Source organism: Squalius cephalus, assembly GCF_949319135.1.
Source record: "Squalius cephalus genome assembly, chromosome: 7".
Lineage (NCBI taxonomy): Eukaryota > Metazoa > Chordata > Actinopteri > Cypriniformes > Leuciscidae > Squalius > Squalius cephalus.
The window spans coordinates 23,758,001-23,780,393 of record NC_137128.1 but is presented as its reverse complement, the minus strand read 5'-3'; the positions used below and the strand labels follow the sequence as shown (position 1 = coordinate 23,780,393).

General features: G+C 37.6%; 1 protein-coding gene across 3 annotated transcripts in view; it reads right to left on the bottom strand.

Moving 5' to 3' along the window:
* Positions 1-8,004: 8,004 nt before the first annotated feature.
* The window catches only part of vav3b (vav 3 guanine nucleotide exchange factor b), a 55,469-nt gene continuing 41,080 nt past the window's right edge, over positions 8,005-22,393 (bottom strand). For 2 of the 3 annotated variants that reach the window (XM_079875755.1, XM_079875756.1), the window contains exons 21-27: positions 21,398-21,463; positions 20,536-20,570; positions 20,324-20,440; positions 18,304-18,391; positions 16,477-16,585; positions 11,556-11,704; positions 8,005-10,006 (exon numbers count right to left, since the gene is read on the bottom strand). In XM_079875755.1, the coding sequence (XP_079731881.1) occupies positions 9,965-10,006; positions 11,556-11,704; positions 16,477-16,585; positions 18,304-18,391; positions 20,324-20,440; positions 20,536-20,570; positions 21,398-21,463 (606 nt within the window). In that variant the 3' untranslated portion in view covers positions 8,005-9,964. Of the gene's footprint in view, positions 10,007-11,555; positions 11,705-11,974; positions 12,056-16,476; positions 16,586-18,303; positions 18,392-20,323; positions 20,441-20,535; positions 20,571-21,397; positions 21,464-22,393 lie in introns of all 3 variants that reach the window. The other variant, XM_079875754.1, reaches the window with a different exon arrangement.

The window sequence follows — 22,393 nt, the reverse complement described above, 5'->3', positions numbered from 1 at the left end:
GATAGTCCACTTTAGACATTCTACTAACTGTACGTAACTTTGCAACTACATGTCAACTATCTCTTATTAGAGTATTAGTAGACTGTAGTAAACTTTCAGTAGACTGTTAGGTTAAGGTTAGGTGTTAGGGTTCGGGTTAGTAGAATAAGTTGACTTGTAGCTGCCAATGTTACTTATAGCCAGTAGAATATCTATTGGGGGACCAACAAAATAAAGTGTTAGCAAATATTAAGCAGACAGTCATGTAGCTGCAAAGTTACTTATAGTTAGTAGAATGTCTAAAGTGGACTATCGAAATAAAGTGTTACCCCTTATTTTTCTGCAAAACTTGCAAATATTGCATATGTAAATATCCCAGACAGCAACATAGTGTCTGCCCAGATTCGGCCCACATCTGGTACGTGTGGATTCCACGTGTAGCAGATGTGGGCCGGATCTGGGCCAACACAAGACCAGCAACACTATTACATATTGTAATAATGACAGACATGTCACAGTCTGACGTGTCCCTTTGACAGCAGTGATGCCTGGTGACTGTTCAGAACATCGATTGATTACCAACTTAGATTAGTACACGACAGACCAATTGAAACACAGTTTAGGTGGTTAAAAAAGTTTCAGTGTTCCTTTTGGAAGGCACTGTATTCTTAATCTTATCAATTGTGGAAAATATTAATTCTGTTTTTTTAATGCAGGTTTTCTGCAAAAACATCAAAAGCTGCAAAAGACATGTGACCATACACCACAGACATTATGCAACAGCCCAGGATGGATGGTTATATCCAATGATCTTGTTGGTTAGTTCACACAATGAACAAGTAATCCGGTTTCAACTGCAGTTAAGCACTATTACAAATAACAATACTGCTGAACTAAAATAACCATATGGTTAGAAACCAAAAGGATAAAAGAATTCTGAACGCTTCGGTCTTAAAATGAGGACGAGACTACATTCTTCATCAACATCCGCCTTATCAGATATAATGAGTGCATTTGCATATAACCTTTATCTCAATGTGTAGCATGTTGATGGAGCCACGGTTGCTGCAAAATTACAATAAAGATAAAGAGAAGGCGAATGGAGACGTAGTGAAGAGTAGACATGAAGATTGTAGGGTTCAGTGCTTATTTATCAGTGTAAACAAAGTCAAAGAGGGGAAACAAACCACCTGAATTTGAACAGGCATTATGCTTCTGAGCAAGTATAATGAGAGAGACCAATGGTAAAAAATAAATAAATCAAAAATCAAAATCAGTGTTTCATTCCGTACTGAGATTGATGCCACTGGTTCAGGAGGATACTTGTGGTGAGTGGAGACATCTGGGGTTGTATCTAGCGATGATTCATCAAACGGGCATCACGAAGAGAGTTTGATTGACACGGCATCATTAATGCATAATGCAGAGCGCTTAGGTCACTCAGTCATCAAATATTCAGCAGTTAACACGCACTTAGAAGTGAGTGTCACGAAAATATGCCTTGTGTTCTAATTGAACTTTTGTGTTATGTGAAGACTGAATATGAATAAGTTTTGTACATAGTTATGTATACACTTGAGGGTATAATCACATAAAGCCACACTGGCCAGATCAAACTTTGATCTTTGAGTTATTAGCCTCGGCACTCCTGAAATGAATTTGTCTTACAGAAACCAGGGCTAGTTGTTACACGGGGATGATGTTGCAAAGTCTCTTGCAAAATGTAGCTTAACTAAAGTTTTTAAATCAAAAGTCCAATTACACCAATGTGTTTTCCCTGTAGCAGTGGCTTTGCAGGATGGTTTCAAACATCTAATTGAAAACTTTAGTCACCTATATAATGAGGGTAGATTTTAGGTGTATCTGTGTTCACAGGACAAGTGGCCAAGTAGATTACAAAATTTGTTGGCCAAAAATATATTATAGATACTGTACGTTTTACATTTTTGCTCTTTTGTAATATGTTTCGTGTTTCATAATTGTTTTATGGTTTCAATTTAGCTGAAATGTCAACGCATTCTCATCCTAGGGCGTCATATACTGACGCTTTTGACATTTCGTCTATACATCCAACGCACATGGCACCCTTTAGCGTCAATATGAGACGCAGATAGCTTTGTTCGGTTATGGGTAGGTTTAGGTCTGGGGTAGGGTTAGGGTTAGACCGCTAGGAGGTGCCTTCTGGCCCATATCTATCTGCGTCTCATATTGACGCTAAAGGGTGCCATACACGTTGGATGTAGACGAAATGTCAGTATATGACGCCTTGGGATGAGAACGGGCTGGAAATGTTCAAGTTGCACATTCTATTGTGAACAGAATGTTCCATTCAAGGTATATATAAAATATTAACATGTTAGTTAATAGGCCTACATTAACAAATGTTAACAAATGAGACCGTATTGTAAACTGTTACCCAAAATATTCACTGGAATAAAAAGTGTGACATTTAGAGTTTGTCGGTACAAGTACGTTTTACACATAAAGGCTTTCGCACAGAAATTCAATTGTATAAATATTATTATTAAATTATGTCAACTGTTGTCCTGTTGACATAATTTATGCAGCCTAACAATCCTTTAACGGATTTGAATTTATAGAAATGTGATAGTGTGCTATGTGTATATGCTAGGTTAGAGATGTGTTTTTGATCGAGATTTAAACTGACAGAATGTGTCTGCCTCCCGAACAACAGGAAGACTGTTCCAGAGTTTAGGTGTTAAACAGGAAAAATATCAACCTCCCGCAGTCTATTTTTGATATTCTAGGTATTATCAGCTGGTCAGAATTTTGAGATTGCAATAGACGTGAAGGACTATAATACGTTAAGAGCTCGCTCAAGTTCTGATGTGCCATTTAGAGCTCAAGTAATTAGCAAGATTTTAAAAGTTATGCCATGTTTAATAGGGAGCCAATGCAGTGTTGACAGAACCGGGGTAGGTAACACTTTTGTTTAGGGTTTAATACTCACTATTAACTAGTTGCTTATTTGCATACATATTACTAGGATGTTGGTGGTTTATTAGTACTTATAAAGCACATATTAATGCCTTATTCTGCATGACAATATTCTACATCCCTTAATCCCACCCAATTCCTAACTATTACTAACTATTAATAAGCAGTAATTAGGAGTTTATTGAGGCAAAAGTCATAGTTAATAGTTAGAATTGGACCCTAATCTAAAGTATGAACCCATGCTAATATAGTCATACTTCCTGGTCCTAGTAAGAACTCTAGATGCTACATTTTGGACCAGCTGGAGTTTGTTTATCAGGCGTGCAGGGCAAACACCTATAGTATAGCATTATAATTATCTAGCCTTAAGGTCATGAACGCATGAACTATCATTTCTGCAATTTTTTCATTGAGAGCATATGTCGTGATTTAGATGTTTTTCAGATAAAAAAATGTGGTTTTACAAATACTAGAAATGTGGCTTTCAAAAGAAAGATTGTTATCGAATAACACACCCAGGTTCTTATCTGACAATGAAGACGTAATAGAGCAAGTGTTAGCAAGTATTCTAGGTTATTGTGTGCGGAGGTTTTGGTCCAATAATTAAAACTGCAGTTTTTTCCTGAATTTAGTATAAAGGAAATTACTAGTCATCCAATTTTTTATATCAACTATGCATTCCGTTAGTTTTGTGAATTGGTATATTTTGTCAGGCCGCGAAGAAATATAGAGCTGAGTTTCATCAGCGTAACTGAAAACGAACACCATCTTTCCTAATGATATCTTGCAAGAGTAGCATGTACAGAGTGAAAAGCAACGGTCCTAGTACTGAGCCTTGCGGTACTCCATACTGAACTTGTGATCGATATGATAGGCTGGCGGTAAAGAGGGGTTCTGAGAGACTGAATCTTCAAACAAACTGTATTCAGACTCTTTGATAAATGAGGTGTTGTGCAATGTATATTATGAGAAAATCTATTGTAGGAGATGTTCAAAACAAAGTTAGGAACCTTTAAAAAGAGTATAATAGGGGCACTTTAAGTGGAAAGAAATATATGAAAATATGAATGTATTTAATTTTAAGTTTTAGATAATAATATAATTGAAATATTTTCTCCATAACAATGAAACCTGGTACTGGGGGCTGAGGTGGGTCAGAGCTGCATATTTTATTGCCGTTTTAATGTACCATTGTGTCATTACACAGAACTTGGAGGCGGCTCAGAGACTTTATGTGGCAGACTTAAACCTGCTGTATAAAAATGCCTTTAGAACATCACTAATTCCCCGCCAAACAGCTTAGCCAATCATAAGCATTCTTGCTTGCTTATAAAATCCATTTAGCATATTCTGAATCTGTTAGTGTCTCCAGCCCAGAATCTCTTTAGACGGTGCACTGCAACCACCCTCTGATATGCTAGCAAGGCATATCATAGCACTCGTTTGTATTTTAAATAGTACCTCAATGGCATAGAAGCATCTCCGGACTTAAATTGCAAATCACCTCCCCCGATCCCACCCCCACTAGCCCTCTGGAACAAATTATTTATGTATCACACCAACAGAAACTATAAATAATATATTGTGCCCCAGATCCCTGTGTCTGGAATGAAAGCATTTATCCTCTTTTGAAAATATGTAGTGGTATCAGAGCACAAGGGAGACTGTCTGCAAATGCAACAAGGGCTGAATCATATGAAAAAAGCTATAACATTCAAATAACTTAAACACAAGTGTGTCTGTCTTGCTATGTTTGGAGTGAGAAAGAGGCCTGAAGGAAATATTCGGGTGTAAAAAAGGAGTGTGAAGACAGAATCAATAAAACCAGATGGTGTGAAATGACACTTTCTTGATGTAGGGACATCCTGTCAAGTTCTGCTAACATTGTGCAATAGAAGAAAGCCTGGGAAGAGTTTTGTGTTTACACTTTCTTAATAACCTGATCACAAAACATTACAGGAAAAATCTTGAAATTACATTTTTAGTTATTTAAATAACAATAATAATAATATTGCTTTATTAAAACAAACTGTTTTCTTAGTCTTGATTACTTTATCATGCCTTCATCATTTACTTGTGCTACATTACAAATGCCTTTAATGTATTTATTTTATTGTTTTACCATTGCCTATATGAAAACTATCCATTATTCATACAAATTCATTATTTCAAGTCCAAAACTATGATAAAAAAGAGTAAAAAACAAAACATGAATATTTATTGTTTGAAAATGATTTGTATGCATTTTTTAAAAATCATGACTATAAACTCAAATACTTCTATCAGGTATTGCATTTACATCATTACAGTTAGTTCCAATCTTTAAATATTATTGGCTGATATTTAGTCCACACCGCACTGGGACTTTTCACTGTTTGTATCATTCCTCTTGTCTGTGTTTGTGCTTTGTGCATTCTGGGTTTTTCAGAGACTCTTTCTGCAGGTTACATTGTAATGGCAGCATAGTGGATTTTGACAAGTGAGTGAGTCAATAAATCATTTACAGCCCAATTGTTCTAAAAAAAAAAAAAAAACTTAAAAATAAAGTTGATTCATACAGAAAAGCCACTACTGTTTGTTGTTCAGAGATGCAATGATTCTGCTTTGGCTTTGTTAGGAACTACTTTAATTGATGGAGCAAAAGTAGACAAAATACTGTGGTGATGGGAGAAACAAAGCCACTTTTTGAAACTCTGAATCAATTAAACCATTTGCTTTGCAAAATCATTCACTGTCAAGCAGTCTAAAAACCACACACTGGTGGTCAAAATGGTGCAAATGCAACATGAACACAGCCCAATCATTAAAGACACGAGATTCGCAAAGATTTTAAAGCTTCATCCAAGCTAACAGGGAACGTTCTCAGAACTTCCCACTACATGCCAGCCATCAGTCATTAGAATATTAGTAGAGTGTCGGCTTAATTTCTTCTAACAATTTATTCCCCAACAGATATTCTACTAAACCTTGCAAGTACATGCCAACTTAACCCTAAACCAAACCTAACAGTACTAATTCTAATGAGAGTTAGGCTAGTTGACATGCAAGGCTAGTTGTAGTTGCAAAGTTAGTAGAATATCGAAAGTGGACTAGCGAAAGCCAAACCTCTGTTTTTTTGCGGTCAACTTCAGAAGAGCAACAGTTAAATATGTTAGTACTCAGAACCTCTTGAGGTTGGTTAATACAGAAATGTATGTACAACTGCACTATGCACTTGCAATGCATCGTGGATTCTGTATAGGTTTAATGGAAGGTGTATTACAAAGTGCAAAGCCCAAAGGGGCAGTGAGTGCATGAGGACAGCCGTCCTCACTCACTCCAAGGTTGGATCGAGGGGGATTCATTGTGGTCCACTCAGGGTTTGTTCCCTTCAACAGCTTTGATCCGCAAGTGTTTAATTACTCAATAGTGCTGATGAAGTAATTGAGGCGCTCAATCTCCGTCCTTCCTATCAGACATACAGGGGCTTTATTGAGTTTCCCTCACACTCTCCCCATCTACAGTTGCTGAATTGGTAAAGACAGTGTGGTGAGGTAAGTCACACCCATATAACACATAACTCTTCACCCGTTCCTGTCTCTTATTCAACACCAAGAGGTGACACTTTCAGGTCATAAGATTGAGGGATGCTCTCTCTCTCTCTCTCTCCCGCTCTCTCTGAAGTCTCCTGCTGTCAGTTCACAGCTTTCAGAAGTAGAGAGAGATAGACCTGCTTCCATCCTCTGGCAAACAAGGCTGGCCATCAATCATTGCTGCTCTCACCTCATGGCTCTTTCTCAACATGCCTCAGGTTAAATCTCCACCACTGTTCCTACTCAGCTCCTACTGTCCTAAGATGAATTAAGAGCTTTATTGGGAATTAGTGACAAGTACACTGGAATTCCGGAAAAGAATGTAAAATAATCAAACATATCGCCCAGTTTGTTTGGAAACATACTGAGGAAAAAAACACATGACATTTAAATAAAAGCCCAGTCATGACATTTGTTGATGTTTAGGAAAAGTGACATGCTTTACTGGGTGGCGGTACTACCTTTTGCAGACATTTTTTTTTTTTTGTATAGTACAGATATGATAAAAATGCATTTTGCTCAATCTTTGCCACTTAAACTTCATCAATAATAACTTGATTATTTAAACAATGGTAGATTGTTGTAATTCTTAACAGGACAGTTATAAACAGCTAAAGTTAAAGTCATTGTTATGGATTGAGAGTTATCGTACATTAGGTTGTCAACTTGAAAATAATTTAGCATCTTTAAAAATGTTAAAAATGTTGATGTTACCAGCCAGATAAAACAACTAACCCCACAAAACATGCTAACACTTACTCTTTGTGCTGTTGTTTTCCCTCCAAAAATGATGTCACTTCCTGGAGGATGATGTCATTGAGGAAGTGGCTTAAATGTATTATTAAAGGGATACAAACATATATCAGAATGAAAAGGGTACAAGTGAAAACATGTAAATTGGTTCGATTACAATATTCCCAAGAATTGTTTTCTTTTGTTGTAAAATTGTTATTAGAGAAAGGAAAAAATTAAGAAAAAATAAATATATCTTAATTAATGTGACTTCTATCATTTACATCTTGATCAAGTTTTGTGTTTACTATTTTGTATCAGTTGATATTTATATATTTTTATTATATTACATTTTATATGATGGGGACATGAAATAACAGTCATGTTAATGTATTAAAGTCTAATGATTTGTGTGCATTTAAAGTTGGAAGAAAAATGATCAAAGGAAAGAGATGACTATCTCATACTTTTTTTAAAAAGTACCACGTTTAGAAATATAGAGCCGATGTCCAAAACTGTCACTTGCCAAGTGCCAAAAGTAGCATAAACTTGGTCATAACTTTATCAGGAATTAATCAGGAATTTTAAAACTTTACCATCAGAAGTTTTATTTTTACCATGAGAACTCTGTGTGCTGGAATATTTCTCACACTAAGCCACCAGAACAAAAGTACGAGGAAAAATATTCAATAACACTCAACTCAATGAAATACAAATATACAAGGGAAAATATTCTATAAAGAAAATAAAACAACTAAATAATGCCACTGTAATGGTACAAAATATTTTAATAAAAGTAATACAAAATACAGTTTCATGGCCATTCAGAATTTATATCCAGTAAATTTTCTCACACCATTGGCAAATGTATGGAAAGAAAGTTACATTTGGACCCTGTATACATCTATAAAAAATTCACTTGCTAAACAGTGTGAAAAAAACAAACAATAATTTACATTTATTCTGACGAAAACCAGACAACATGAACTGTTAGGTGCGTTAAGAAACAGATGAATGACTGCAATTATTTTTTTCAACATTTACAACAGCAGTGAAAATGACATTTCTGTAAATATAGTTTTAGAAAAGACATGACCTGGATTTTAGCATATAAAGCAGCTTGCAACACATGTCTGTCCATTTAGAGAGCGATTTCCTTTGCAAAGAACTTATAAAAATGTTTTAAACAAAGTTAATCTGTGCTGAAAGTCCAAATTCAAGGGAAGCTGATATATCTAGTACAGTGCAAAAATCCTATTCTCAGTGTTTTTATCTTGTTCTCCTTCTGTACTTACCCGAGAAGAAAAATGACACAATATTAAGACTTTTTTTTCAAAGGAAGTACCTTGGATATACACTACTGTTTAAAAGTTTGGGGTCGATGAGGTTTTTAATGTTTTTGAAAGAAGCCTCAACAAGGCTGCATTTTGCTTTTGTGCGCACAAAAAGTATTCTTGTCAATTCATAACATTAAGGTTAAACCACTGTAGTCACATGGACTATTTTACCAATGTCTTTACTACCTTTCTGGGCCTTGAAAGTGGTAATAACGTTGCAGTCTATGGCGGGGGGGTCAGAAAGCTCTTGGATTTCATCAAAAATATCTTCATTTGTGTTGCGAAGATGATTACGGGTTTGAAACGACATGAGGGCGAGTAATTAATGACTGAATTTTCAATTTTGGGTGAACTAAATCTTTAAGAACAGCATTTGCACTAAGTAGAAATCTTTTTGCAATTTCACTAATGTCTTTACTTGTCCTTGCTGAATAAAAGTATTATATATAAAAGTAAATCCTATTAACCCCAAACTTTTAAATGGTTGTACATTTTGTCATCTTCCATTGGCAGACTTTTTCTAACTGTACTTTTAATTTCATACTTCCATTTTTTGCTGCGTCTAGCATTCTAGTCCCATTGCAAACACCGTAATGTCTTTCAGTTGCATGAAAAGAGAACGAATTGACGTCAGTCCCAAATCAGTGCCAACATTCTGCTTGGGAGCACCAGAGGTTCAGAAACAGACAGAGTGATGACTGATCACAGTGCAGTGAGATGGATATCACACTGAACGGCAGGCCTCCTGTCACCGCGCAGCGCCCCGAGCGCACCGAGAGAGCACTGCTGCTAAGTGTTATCAGGGCTGAAGAGGGAGGAAGGCTTCGTGACAGCACCGCGCTCCATCTCGCCCCAGCCAAACTTTGCAGAGTCAGACGGGCGGATGAATTCATCAATTATAGCACAAGGTGAGCTGAAAGCACAGCGTAAAGGTCGCCGAGTGGAGGGGGAAAAAAACGGCCAGCTCAGGGCTTTTCTCTCTGCGTGCCACTCCTGAGTTTATGGGAGGTCCGGCATAGCAGAGAAATGGAGTTTAAATTTTAAACAGGCAGAGAGAGGGGGGGCCCCAGGCCCTGTGTGAAGATTTCAGGAGGTGACAGGGTGAGAGGGAGGGAAAGAGTGAGAGAAAAAGATGTCTGGACTGAATGTGGATCAGCGAGGGACATTCATAACTAATTAAACAGTCAATGCCGACGGGGCCTCAGATGCATCACGCTGCAGGTCTCAACCGCAGTCCACCGCATCCCATTAGAGGAGGATGATAATTGCTGTGTTTGTGGTGCTTCGCTCAAGTAAGTGTGCATTATTCACGATTACATTTCTTGTCTAACGCCAACATGTGCCTTATCACTGTCACAGCATAGTGAGGATGACTTCCTGCACTGGTCACTCCTCTTCCTCCACATAGGTTGAAGGGAACCATCCCACCTGTAATTTATAAAGCATCTGTAAACATTACTTAAGAGTAACAGAGCATATCTCTTCATCCTAGATGAGCAGTTTGAGAGCTCTGATAATGACATGTGCAGAAGAATCATTAAAAGTCATGCTGTCATCACCTCCTGTTAATCATCTCTCTCGTTAACGCACTCGAGCGTATGGAATGAAGGAAAGTGAATCTAAAATGGCTTGAGGAATGATTCAGGTGTCTTGGAGAGTCGAGATCTGTGATATTGCATGGGAAATGCTGGGCTAAACTTCAATTTCAATCTCAAGTTTCAATCATGTTGTCACACCTCTATATTGCTATGTCATTTGGTAGTGTCCAATTGCTTTCAGAACTGGGGTACATTCGCAAAATGCTTTTACCTTTAATGTGGGTACTACATTAAACTTGGTACTACCGAAAGCCGTTTATCACGACAAAATATAGCATATGTAAATCAATAGAGCCAAGTGCATGATTCATGACTGTATTCGTCAATCGTAATTCGTAATTAATATGGATAAATTAGATAAACTATATTCCATTTAAAAATATTAAATATATTATTATAAAAATAAAGTCATTACTCCAGTCTTCAGTGTCACATTATCCTTCAGAAATAATTCTAATATTATAATTTGCTGCTCAAGAAATAATTCTTCTAATAAATTTTGAAAACAGTTGTGCTCCTTAATATGTTTGAGGAAACAGGTACTTTTTTCCCAGGATTCTTTGATGAATATAAAGTTCAAAACAACAGCATTTATCTGTTAACATTATAAATGTTTATAAATGAATCAAAACTCAAAAGTGACAGCAATGCATCTTTAGTATTCATTTCTTTAAAAAAAATCTTACTGACCCCAAACTTTTGAACAGTAGTGTACATATAAATTATTAGAAAATAAGAATATTCTAAAAAAAAAAAATCATTATAACAGTATTATTAATGCACAATATTAAAAGTGTTTGATAACTATATCACGATCACGATTCTTAACTATGCTGAATATATAATTCTGTTGTTGTTCTGTAAAACTGTATTTTTTCACTGCTATGTGCCTAGCAGTTCCCTTTTGAGATACCCTTTCATGCGAATCCCAGTTTATGGTAAGAGTTCAGTTTACACGATGTGGAAGTTCTGAGAAAAAAGCTGAAAATATGAAGCACCAGTACTAAAGCAGTTCAAACTGTACATGAAACACTGTTGATATTTGAAATCAGCCCAAACAAACACAGGTTTCCAGCACTAGAAAGCTTTTCTAAAATGAATGTGGGTCCCAAAGCTTTACTGTTCCCAACCCTTCTTTTTCCAATTATATTCCTCTGACCTTATATTTTCTTATATTCTTCATTTGTAATGTCTCTCAGCCATCTCTCTTTCTACAGTCCTTCTTCAAATCTCTCTCTTGCTCTCTCTCCCCTCCCCCACCATGAGTGTAAACGCACCCCTACTGCTGATTGGCTACAAGTGTGTTGTCGTGCTCAGCCCAATCCACTTTCAACAGCATTTCTCAGTAAATAACGGTGTATAAGAGTGTTTTCCCTTACCCGGCCATTGACTTCACCCTTCCACCATCCATTAGTACACTTAATATAGATCTTCACCAGGTCGCCCACCTGCAGAGAGAGTTCCCTAGTATCCTTGGAGCTGAAATCATATCGTGCCAGTGCAATGCCGAGCACTCTCGGGGTCAAAACTGAGGGAGAGGGGGATGTAAGACAAAAACAAGTTGTTAAAAAAAGGAGAAGAGTGAGAGACACAAATGTTTTCACAAGACATGCCAAGTAGGACAAAACGTGTGAACATGCAACAAGATGATTGGAGATTTGGAGGAAACACGGGGCACAAATGGCGTTGCATCATACTCGGACATTTTCACACACAAAAGAGCTGAAGCAAACACAGGGAGAAAAGACTGAGATGGCTGGTGGGGGAAATGAATAAGACAGGTGGCTGATAGCTGTACCTGACCAGAAGGGTGAGGGGGAGGGAGGAACAAAACTGTAGCTGGTGGGACTCAAAACGGAAAGCCCACACAGCACTGGAGCTTAGGATCCAAGCCGAAGCAGAGCGAAGAAAATAAGAACACAAAAACCCAGAGATCTTAACGGAGACATTTTTAACAAAACAAACATAAACAAGCTAATATCAAGAACTCCACACAGCACCGGGGAATGAACACACTCCTTGAAATATGCCAGTCCTGAGAAATTTAGGAAAATGTCTCAGTGTTTTACGATTTGATCAAATATTTATTATGATATTAATTTCATCATAATTGGGGAAGGAAATGCATTCCACGTTTGTTAGACCTCAAGAATGAATGTAAACATAGCTTGTTTGTTTAGTAAACTCCACAGAGTAAGCTACCTTTTAATTTAGGGCTTGAAATCTGTTTCTTTTTTTATTTATTCTGTTTTCAGTTGTATTTTTTCTACATTTTTGTTTGATCATTTAATATAAATTTATCATCAAAAATTGCGTCTAATGAGCTGAATTCATAAAACAAAGATTTTATATAAATTTATATTTCTTTCCACAAATAAGGTATACTGTATACATTTAAACATGGATAAATATTTTGGTCGTCATGTTATAATAAATTTCATTATTATAACTGTTATTTGTATTATTCATTTGCGAAGTACATTTTACTTTTTACAAACATTTTACAAACTTTTAGTTTGTCACAAGACCTATGACAATAGCTTTTCTCAAATGAAACAGTGAAATGCTTGAGAATTGAACCTTCATAGCAGCTCTGGAGAGTTCATGTGGACTGTCCTCAAATAGTGAGATGGCAAACACTGAAAATACCACAAGCAATACACAGCCTTATTAATAGCAACACACCCGCTCAGAAGAAATAGAATATCGAAAGATGATTGCCCAGTCCTACTTTGGACCCCATTGACTTTTATTGTATGGACAAAAAAGCACTGAGACATTTCTCAAAACTTCTACTTTCATGTTTTACAGAAGAAAGAAAGTCAAAGAGTAAATGATCACAGAAAAGACCAAAATCTGGACTACTTCAGCCATATGGACTACTATTATGGACTACTTACTAAACTATTGGGGCAGAGGTGGCTGGGATATAAAAACAGAAGAAAAAGCCGAGGTTTTGAATTTCATGAGCAACCCATTCCTATATTTTTCAAGATGATATTTTTTTCTCTTGGTTTTGTGATAGCTTTTGCCAAGTGCGTGCTCCTGGCCCTGTCACTGGCGCAGCTGTGATAGAGCACGAGTCCTGTTACCATCTGAACGCCCATCTGAGCATCCAGGACTTTCTAATATGTAAACTAGCAAACGTCAGATCCACAATATGTTTGCCTTCCTGCTTTGCATCTCCTCTGGGGGGAACGAAGCAGTAGATGATGAGCCAACTGCTTTTTCCTGTGACACTGACACTCAGAAATCGTGCAGCTATTCACACGTTCGATATCTATGCAGGATTGAAACCGATGCGATATCTGTATTGCAAATAACTTTTCTCACATTAGTGTATAAAACCCAACACTGGTATCTCCCTTTGTGTTCAACGTGTTTACCAAACACTCTGCGCCTGCAGACGTGTCAGCGCACACACGACCACTGATCTGTTGGCGCATTTGTACACGTTTTGGTTTGCGGCGTACCAGCGAGAGCAATGTCCCAGGATGCATCAAGGGCCTGGATTTTCTGCTGCGGTTTGTGAAAGGATGCGTTACCGAGATTGGCAGTCGAGTATAAACACCTCTAATAAGACGAGGATGCTGACGAAAAAAGGACAAATAGATCAGCGAAACCCCCAATTCACAATCCCCACAATCCCGTTCTTTATATCAACAGAGTTGTACCTGTTCGCTAAGTCCTTTTCTACGTGACACATCTCTCTCTGTTCAATAAAGCTGACTTTCCATGTCTCCGCTAGTTGCCCTTTCATTTCTCAGTGCAGGGACTGTTTTTTTTTTTTCTTTCTTTCAACTGCGAGAGAGAAAATCAGCCAAGTCCCCACAGGTGAGAGGAAGCTTAGCATCCATCATGGCTTTTTCCTGTAACTCCAACCAAACTGTCATGTCGTGTCAGGGAGATTGCCGGTGCTACTTGAGTCTTGTTTAGCAGAGTCCTCTCTCTCGCTGCGTCGCCTGAAGCTGCAGAGCCAGACGCAAACAGCCTTTTTCCTGCTGCCAGGTGCCGAGTGTGTACGGCTCGCTTCACAGCATCTGTCTGTCTCTTTGAGGAGCCATCTTGGGCAATGAGAGTTGGAGTAAAGACGTACGTTTTTCCCATGAAAGCAACACGTGTGCATGCACACTTTACAATTTCACCCAACGACCAGCATGCCAAGTGTTCAACATTTATATTGAATCAAAAGAGTCAGAGAGGTGTCAGGAGATAGCTAAAAATACCTCCTGAGTGCAAACTATGCCTCCTGCCATTAAAAGAGGACCTTTCTGAAGTTCACACTGGAGGTCGACAGGCTGCTAGTACACGTTCCTGCTGCTGGATGAAGTTACTGCGTAACTGGCCGTAACTCTCCGACAAAGAAGATGTCTTTCTATTGTGGCAAGTAATCTAAAGACTAACGTTCTGCAAGGGAACAATTTTGTATGTTTGCATATAAATTACAGCAGTGCTTAAAGTAGTACTTAGAATGTTACAGTACTGCAAAATCTTTATAATTGCAAAAGTATAAATTATATTTTTGTATATTTTTATTACTTTTCTGTACGTGTGCAAAGATTAATCATACATAACAGTGAAATCGCTCACAGAGCGATAACCTGAACCTGACCTCCTTCTTGCGTGCACTCTATAATAGTGGTCAACTGATAAGGATTTTTTGATGCCCAATGCAGATACAGAGCAGGGTGGCCGATGACCAATATACAGTAAAGCACACACACAAACATACATAAATACATGCTGATTTTTCAGCATCATTACTGCAGTCTTAAGTGTCACATGATCTGACAGAAATCATTCTAATATTTGCCGCTTCTTATCCTGGATCTAATTCAAATGATCCCTATCCTGTTCTCTAAAAGGGTTTTAAAAGATATGAATGGATGGCTCAGTTCCTTTGTCTGGAGCAAGCACAGACCAAGGCTGAAATTCTCTGCACTACAACTACCAGGGTCGATGGGAGGATTGAAAAACTATAGTCTGAAAGATACCTCATAATGTAATACAGTAACAGAAGTCTGTCTCCTATAAAAAAACTACTATTTCAGACAGTCAGTGAGTGAGTCTGTTATATAATGCTATAATGCTATCCTAATGCTACATCTGAGGTAAATGTAGTTCTGAATTCTAGACTTGCTTTGAGAGGGAACTTTTTGTCTCTATAAGTGAAGAAGAATGGGGAAGTATTTGGAAATATGCTAAATCTATTTCGGTATGTAATCGTGCTAAGGCTATACAGTTCAAAATTGTGCATATGGTTTTCACCAAACCAAAGAATAACAATAAATAACAGGTTTAACAATAAACCTTTCACCTCTATGCCTTAAGTGCAAAACACAAATTGATACACTCACTCACTGTCTTTGGTCATATAATCAGTTACAAATATATTGGGCCAAGATAGTTTCTGAAATGAGTAATATCTTTGATAAGGAGTTGGTATTAGATACTTTATTTGTTAAAGAGGCTATATGCAACTTTTTCCCCCAAATAAACGTAACAATAGCCTTTTTATTTGACCATTTATGACTCAAACATCTCCTGATGAGCATACTGACACCTTGTCAGGTGCACCTATAAGCCTGTATCCTATTTTTCCTATTTTCTGTCGGGTCGGATTTTTCGCGCGCTGTCTCCGGATGTGACGTCAAGCGCGTTCATGTTAAACGTTTCAGATCACTCTGCCACCACCGCTAGTCAGCAAACAAACTTAGTTTCTCAAACAATATATGTATTTGACTGTTCTTACCTCTGTAAACATAATGTTGACTTCTTTGCAGCGGATGACTTGTGAAGTGTGCACGTACGAGAGCAAGCAGAAAGGAAGAGCAGTTCCGTTTTTTGGCCACAGGTGTCAGTCGCGAGTTTAAATTTCAGAAAATCGCATGTAGCCTCTTTAAGTGACAACACTCCAGGTTGGCACAAGATTTTGATGGAACTAATCCCACTGTAATATTTAACTTGACTAGTTAATGTCTGGAAGCCCTAACGTTATATCAATAATCTAGGAACTGAATTGTCAACTATTCTGCTGAAGGGTTTTCCCATTCATGTACCTCAAGTGAGTTTAAAATGGTTTTGAGCTTGTAATATACTGCAGTTATATATTTATTTAATTATTTTTACTTGATTATATTTACCTTTATTTATTTACCTTGATTACCTTATTTTTTTACCCTTTTACCTGAAAATGAATTCTGGTCACTTCATAACTGCAAGTCGCTATCAGTGTGAACAGGGCTAAGAGAATAATGTCATCATATAATGAGTTAATCTGAGGGAAATGTAGATACTAACCAACAGTTCTGAGTCCACTACTGAGCTCCTTATACGGCATCTGCAGAGTCGTGTCCAGTGTACGGAAACCCTCTTTCAGAGAGTGCTGTTTGTAATATTCAACCAGTCCCTGGACAGAAACATGTTTAAAAGCTTATTATAGGGATTCTCAAAGTTTTTTGCCAGCTGAAATGAGATTTTAAGTTAATATTTCAAAAATGTAACACATCTGCATGTTCACGGTACTCTGATTTCGGTTAATGGTTAAATCCATGTAGCAGGGCTCAAAACACCACAGTTTACATATATTAAAATGTTCCTTTTATTTAAAAACAACACACGTTTTGTAGAGAAATTAATGTGGTAGCGATGCACTGATCATGATTTTTCATTGCCAATTCCATTTTGTTTTTTTGTTTTGTTTTTTACAAGCAAATTGTCCAATTCCGATACCGGCTGCCAATTTTTGTCTTTGTTTAAGCAAATTTATCAGTTGTTTGTTTGCTCTATAACAGGCCAAACTGGCCTTAAAAATAAATAAATAAAAACATCTGTAGCCATTTACAATGAGAGGCAACCACAGCATTTTAATCACGATCCAAACAAAGATGCTACACACAAATGTAGCATGAGCAGTTGTTTTCATTTAAATTAGACTGCATAATTTCAAGACTTGGAGCAAATTGTCTGACTTTAGCTTTGTGAAATTATGTTGCATAAGACACACCTGCACAAAACAAATACAGATGGACTGAATGAAAATGCAAATTCACTCTTGGAAGACTATTCTGAAGACAGTCAGTTTCCTTCAGAGATACATTCACATAAACCCCCACCCCAATTTAAGATTTCTATTTTTCTTCCTATATTTCGAGCCTCACGGACAGTGATCTTGCTGTGTTTGGTATTTTCTCTGCTGTGAGTCTGCGCTCTCCTCTTTCCGCCCGTGTTCAGCGTGTCCCATATCTCTGGCCTGTGTGTTAACAGACTTCGTAATATTTTCACACAAATTACATTTCGGGAAATGATTGCAATGCAGTTTTTGTGCAAGTCCAAAACAGAGATTAGCCAAATTGAAACTATAAACCGGCCGCTTGCGATCGTGTGTTTGAAGAACAAACAAGGGAGTTTCCGATTTTGGTCAACCAGTGCATTTGTAGAAAAAAGGTCGCACCACAACAATTATTTGCACTTTCACAAATGCTCCCAAATAAATTTTGAAGTCGCACAGATTCAATTTCGGGATCATATGCGACCAAAATGGTGGCAATTTCCAGCCTTGCATAGGCAAAATTATTTTTCAATAGTGGAATTTTAGTGTGTATCTTAGTGGAACAGCTAAAATTGCTTATAAATGCTCACAGTTAAAAGGATCTGTATTTAGCAACACTTACAAAAACACACGTACTGTATATGGTTTTATGGATGTGTACCATGACAATACTATGTATTCTTTGATGTACCCTGCAGTACCATGATATATGAATTGGTAATCATTCAGTACTATGGAATACATCAAAGCTTTACCATCCGTGTTACATGCTGTCACCACAGTATTTTTTTATAAGGGAAAACTTTATCATTTTAAAAGAACATGTAACAAGGTTGCAGTAGTACTGGTGTCTCTAATGGATTAATAGCTGGACCCATGTTATTAATTATGCTAATGAAATACAGGATTATGCAGATCAGCAAATGTTCTGGTTTTACGATAAAAAAAGCTCAGGACTCTGCAGCACAGATAGCGACATTGAATTATAGCACCCTACATATGTATTCATACGGTTATGATAAATAGAGCAAATGCTGATGAAGACCATTGCTTATGAGCAACTCAAACCCACTTACTAACACAGTCTTGAAAGTCCTGCTTTCAGCAATGTAGAAGAAGCCCTCCTTAGTGAGGATCTTAATGTGCTTCACATCGTTGTTGTACCTGCAGATGGCAGAGAATCATTGTAACCATTCCAGGATTGTCAGTACTTCCACTTCCACTTTATCTCAAAGGAGTTTTCCCTGGGAATGGGCTGATAAACAAAAGTTAAGCCAAGACATATCTTTTTATTTATGGAGCACATTAAAGTAACAACATGTAGTTTTTCAACCTTCATAATATATTTCCAAGACCCTTGTGATGGTACATCGACTTACAATAGGTTGAATGAGACGTCTGCCAGAGCCTGACGGGGTCTGTATAGCTTTTACTGGCACTATGTAACTTCGGGGTGCGGGTAGTAACCAGAGCTCAAAAAGAACTACAAAATTCGACTGCTTTACGGCATACGTCACTTCGCCCACCACTTCCTCAAATTCGGCCGTGACAGGCCAACCAACGCGTTTGTTTTCGTGCGTCTGTTTTCGTCATGGCTGAAGCAGCAGCGAAACGTAAGAAGTCCAAGGTTTTGTCGGAGTAGAGTCGGAAGAGGAAAAGGGAGAGTGATAAACTGAAAGGCAGGACGAGGATCAATATTGGTCGAGCGTTTGCTCGCTGGCGTGAGCTTATCGTCAGACCGATGCTGACTTGGCCGTCATGCTGTTGAACTAGTAAGTAAATTGCTTGCATACTATCTTTAGTTTTTCTAATCTGTTGTCTGCCTGGCTACGTTATGGAAACTATCTGGTCCTCCATTTATCTTCATGAATCAGCTAACGTTAGTAGATGAGCGAATTATCAATCTGGTAGCTAGTAAACACTAACATGCTAGTTTTAGTTTCTATCGCTATCATTCTCGTTCAGATTTGAGCATTGCAATCGACATGCAAATCGCAAATGTTTGAGTTAAAATGTTTAGTCTACTAAACATGTATAAATTATGAAAGGAGGAAGATTAATAATATTATCATTGCCCATATGAAAAAAACCTGCATGCTTCATATACAGTAACAGCCCGTTCTCATCCCAAGTCGTCATATACTGACGCTTTCAAAATTTCTTCAATATCTGACGCACAAAGCACCCTTTAGCGTCCATATGAGACGCATAACCCTACCACAGACCTAAACCTACCCATAACCGAAGCGTCTCATATTGACGCTAAGGGTGCTTTGTGCGTCGGATATTGAAGAATGTTTGAAAGTGACGATTTGGGGATGAGAATGCGTTGACAGTAACCGTAAATCATTTTACGACAGCGGTAATGGACAATTCCGCTTCCAACCTGTAGGGCGACCGCAGAGGAAAAGTTCCATGTTGTTGCTTTAAAAACAAGTGCATACTAAAATGCTTTAAATGTGCAATTAAAACACTTTTAACACCTAAGATAGGAAAGTTCACCCAAAAAAGGACATGAGGGTCAGTGAATCATTTTCATTTTAGGGTGAACTATCCTTTTAATTCTGGATCTAAAGATGTCATGAGCAGGAGAAGATGTAATGTCCAGTGGCATGTTATTCCATGACCTTGGACCAGCTATAGAAAAACCACAATCCCTTTAAAGTTTAAACATGAGCTTCCTATAACATAAGGATGTGGAATTGTTCTGTCAGTCTCTGACCGCAGGTCAACACACCCACAGGACCTAAAGCCCCACATAAAGAGGACAAAATGTTTTGACAGGGAACCTGTGATTGGTTTAAGCATGAGACAAGCAACTATAAAATGTTCTGAGGTAATAAAACCCACACTGCGCATGTAGTGTGATAACTCACTGACCACATCCATGCTACACAATGAGCTATATGCAAATGTGTGATGCATTATGTATTGGGTTGCATAGAGGGAAATGCATGAAGAAAGCTAAGCTTTGCATGCAAAAGGATGTTCGTGTAAGAACCTCATCGACCATCCGTCACAGCAATTTTATGCGCAATAAAAACACGCTTGAGCGATCAAATAAACAGTATGAAGTGATATAATAGCTAGACGTACTTGATGCTGATGGCGTACTCTCTGCTCTCCCGGCTCCTGTATCGCACCAGGTAGGTGCTGTTCTCTCTCTCCATGAGCTCGGACTCTGCGTGGTGCCTCTCTATGGGCCCAGCGAACCTGCTCGCACAAGCCAACGGGCATATGGCTCAGCACAGGTTATTTTATGAGACATGTGGATATTGGAGTAAATGTGGTTAAACATTTAGACTTACCAGGGTTGGGCTGAATAGTCGACTGTCCTGGGTACCTGAGCATGGGACACATTACAAACAATGTCATGCATATATACACTACCAATTATACCATTATAGACAAATGTTATTTATTAGTAGTATTATTATTACTTTTATATATTTTTGAATGGATAAGTTTGACTGGATAGTGAATCTATCTATCTATCTATCTATCTATCTATCTATCTATCTATCTATCTATCTATCTATCTATCTATCTATCTATCTATCTATCTATCTATCTATATCCATCCATCCATCCATTATCTATCTATCTATCCATCCATACAGTGTGTATGGCATGTCGGTCAGAAAATTATTGTATTTATAATATTAAGTGAAACTCTCCATATGCTCAAGAGTTTCATTCCATATATTCAAGTTTCATTCCATATATTCAGAGTTCCATTTCATATATTCAGAGTTTCATTCCATTCCATATATTCAGAGTTTCATTCCATATACTCAAACTTCATATTATAAATACAATAATTTCCTGAACGTCATACCCTAAGCGTATATATATAAATTGTATATATAATCTATATATATATTTATATTTTATAAATTACTCCAGTAATGTAATCCCATTTCGCCAGTCTTCAGTGTAACATGATCCTTCATAATTCATTCTAATATGCTGTTGTGCTGCTTAATTTTTTGTTGTTGTTGAAATCGTGATACATTTCAAGGATTTTTTGATGACTAAAAAGTTCAAAATAACAGCATTTATTTGAAAAAGAAATCCTTTGGAACAATGTAGAAAAAAAACAAACCAGATAAAAATACAAATCAACAGCATTAAAATGATTGTGCAAGTCATCCAAATACACATACTTACACATGGGCAGGGCTTGACTGCATCACTTGGAAAGAAGCCAGTCTCTTGCGTTGTCAGGATTTTGCCCTGCCAGGAAGTGTGGTTGTTAATTGCATTATATTTGCCTTGAGGCGATGCTCGCCCCTCCCTTTTGCTTTAATAAATCTAAGACAATTAGCTCACAACAAGCAGTGAATCTCATTTAGAGCCACAGTTAATTACTGTTCAGCCCCTACCCACGGTTAAACTCCGTTAGGCATCAGAATGAAAGCATCACCTAATGCTGAATAATCATACAGCTTCCACAGCAGAACCTCGTGAATCATGACACTCGCCAATAAGCCATTGTTTGATATTGCTGCTCCGAGCATATTTGGATTTATGAATTACATTAGACTGAGTTTCATATTATGTCCTCACGCAAAAGATTGTATTGAGCAATCGCAGGCCGGATGCCAGTTTTAAAATAGGCTCATTTCTTGCATGGCTTCAGCCACAATTATCTGTATATTTTTGGATAAAAACAGACAATTCCCCCCAACTCAGTATGAAACAACAGCTGGGAGGTTATAATGCACTGTGAACGTGGCGGAACCAGGTGCCAAAATTTAGCAGCCTATGACTGATTGTGAGTTTGGCTGAAGGTTTGACTGAGGGTGTAATGAGGATCTTCTCAAACAACTATACTGAAAAAAATATATACTTTTCTTTCCAGGCTCCCTTTAAGATCATCTCTAACTAGTATGAAATGAATTTCAGAAAAATGCACCTCTACCACAAATTAAATTGGAGTCCCAAACTGGAACTGTATTCATGATTTATTTGGCTTAATAATGTTTCGCCGTAGCTTTTGAAAGGCCTTTATATTTGTTATGCCACAGATAAGCGTATGATAAAGATTAAACTTATTACCCCATTAGAGTAAACAGTTGGCAGCCTAAAGGATCAAATTAAATTACAGTGATCGATTGCACTGTGCTGGCAACGGGACAGAGATAATTGTCTTCCAGTAACATG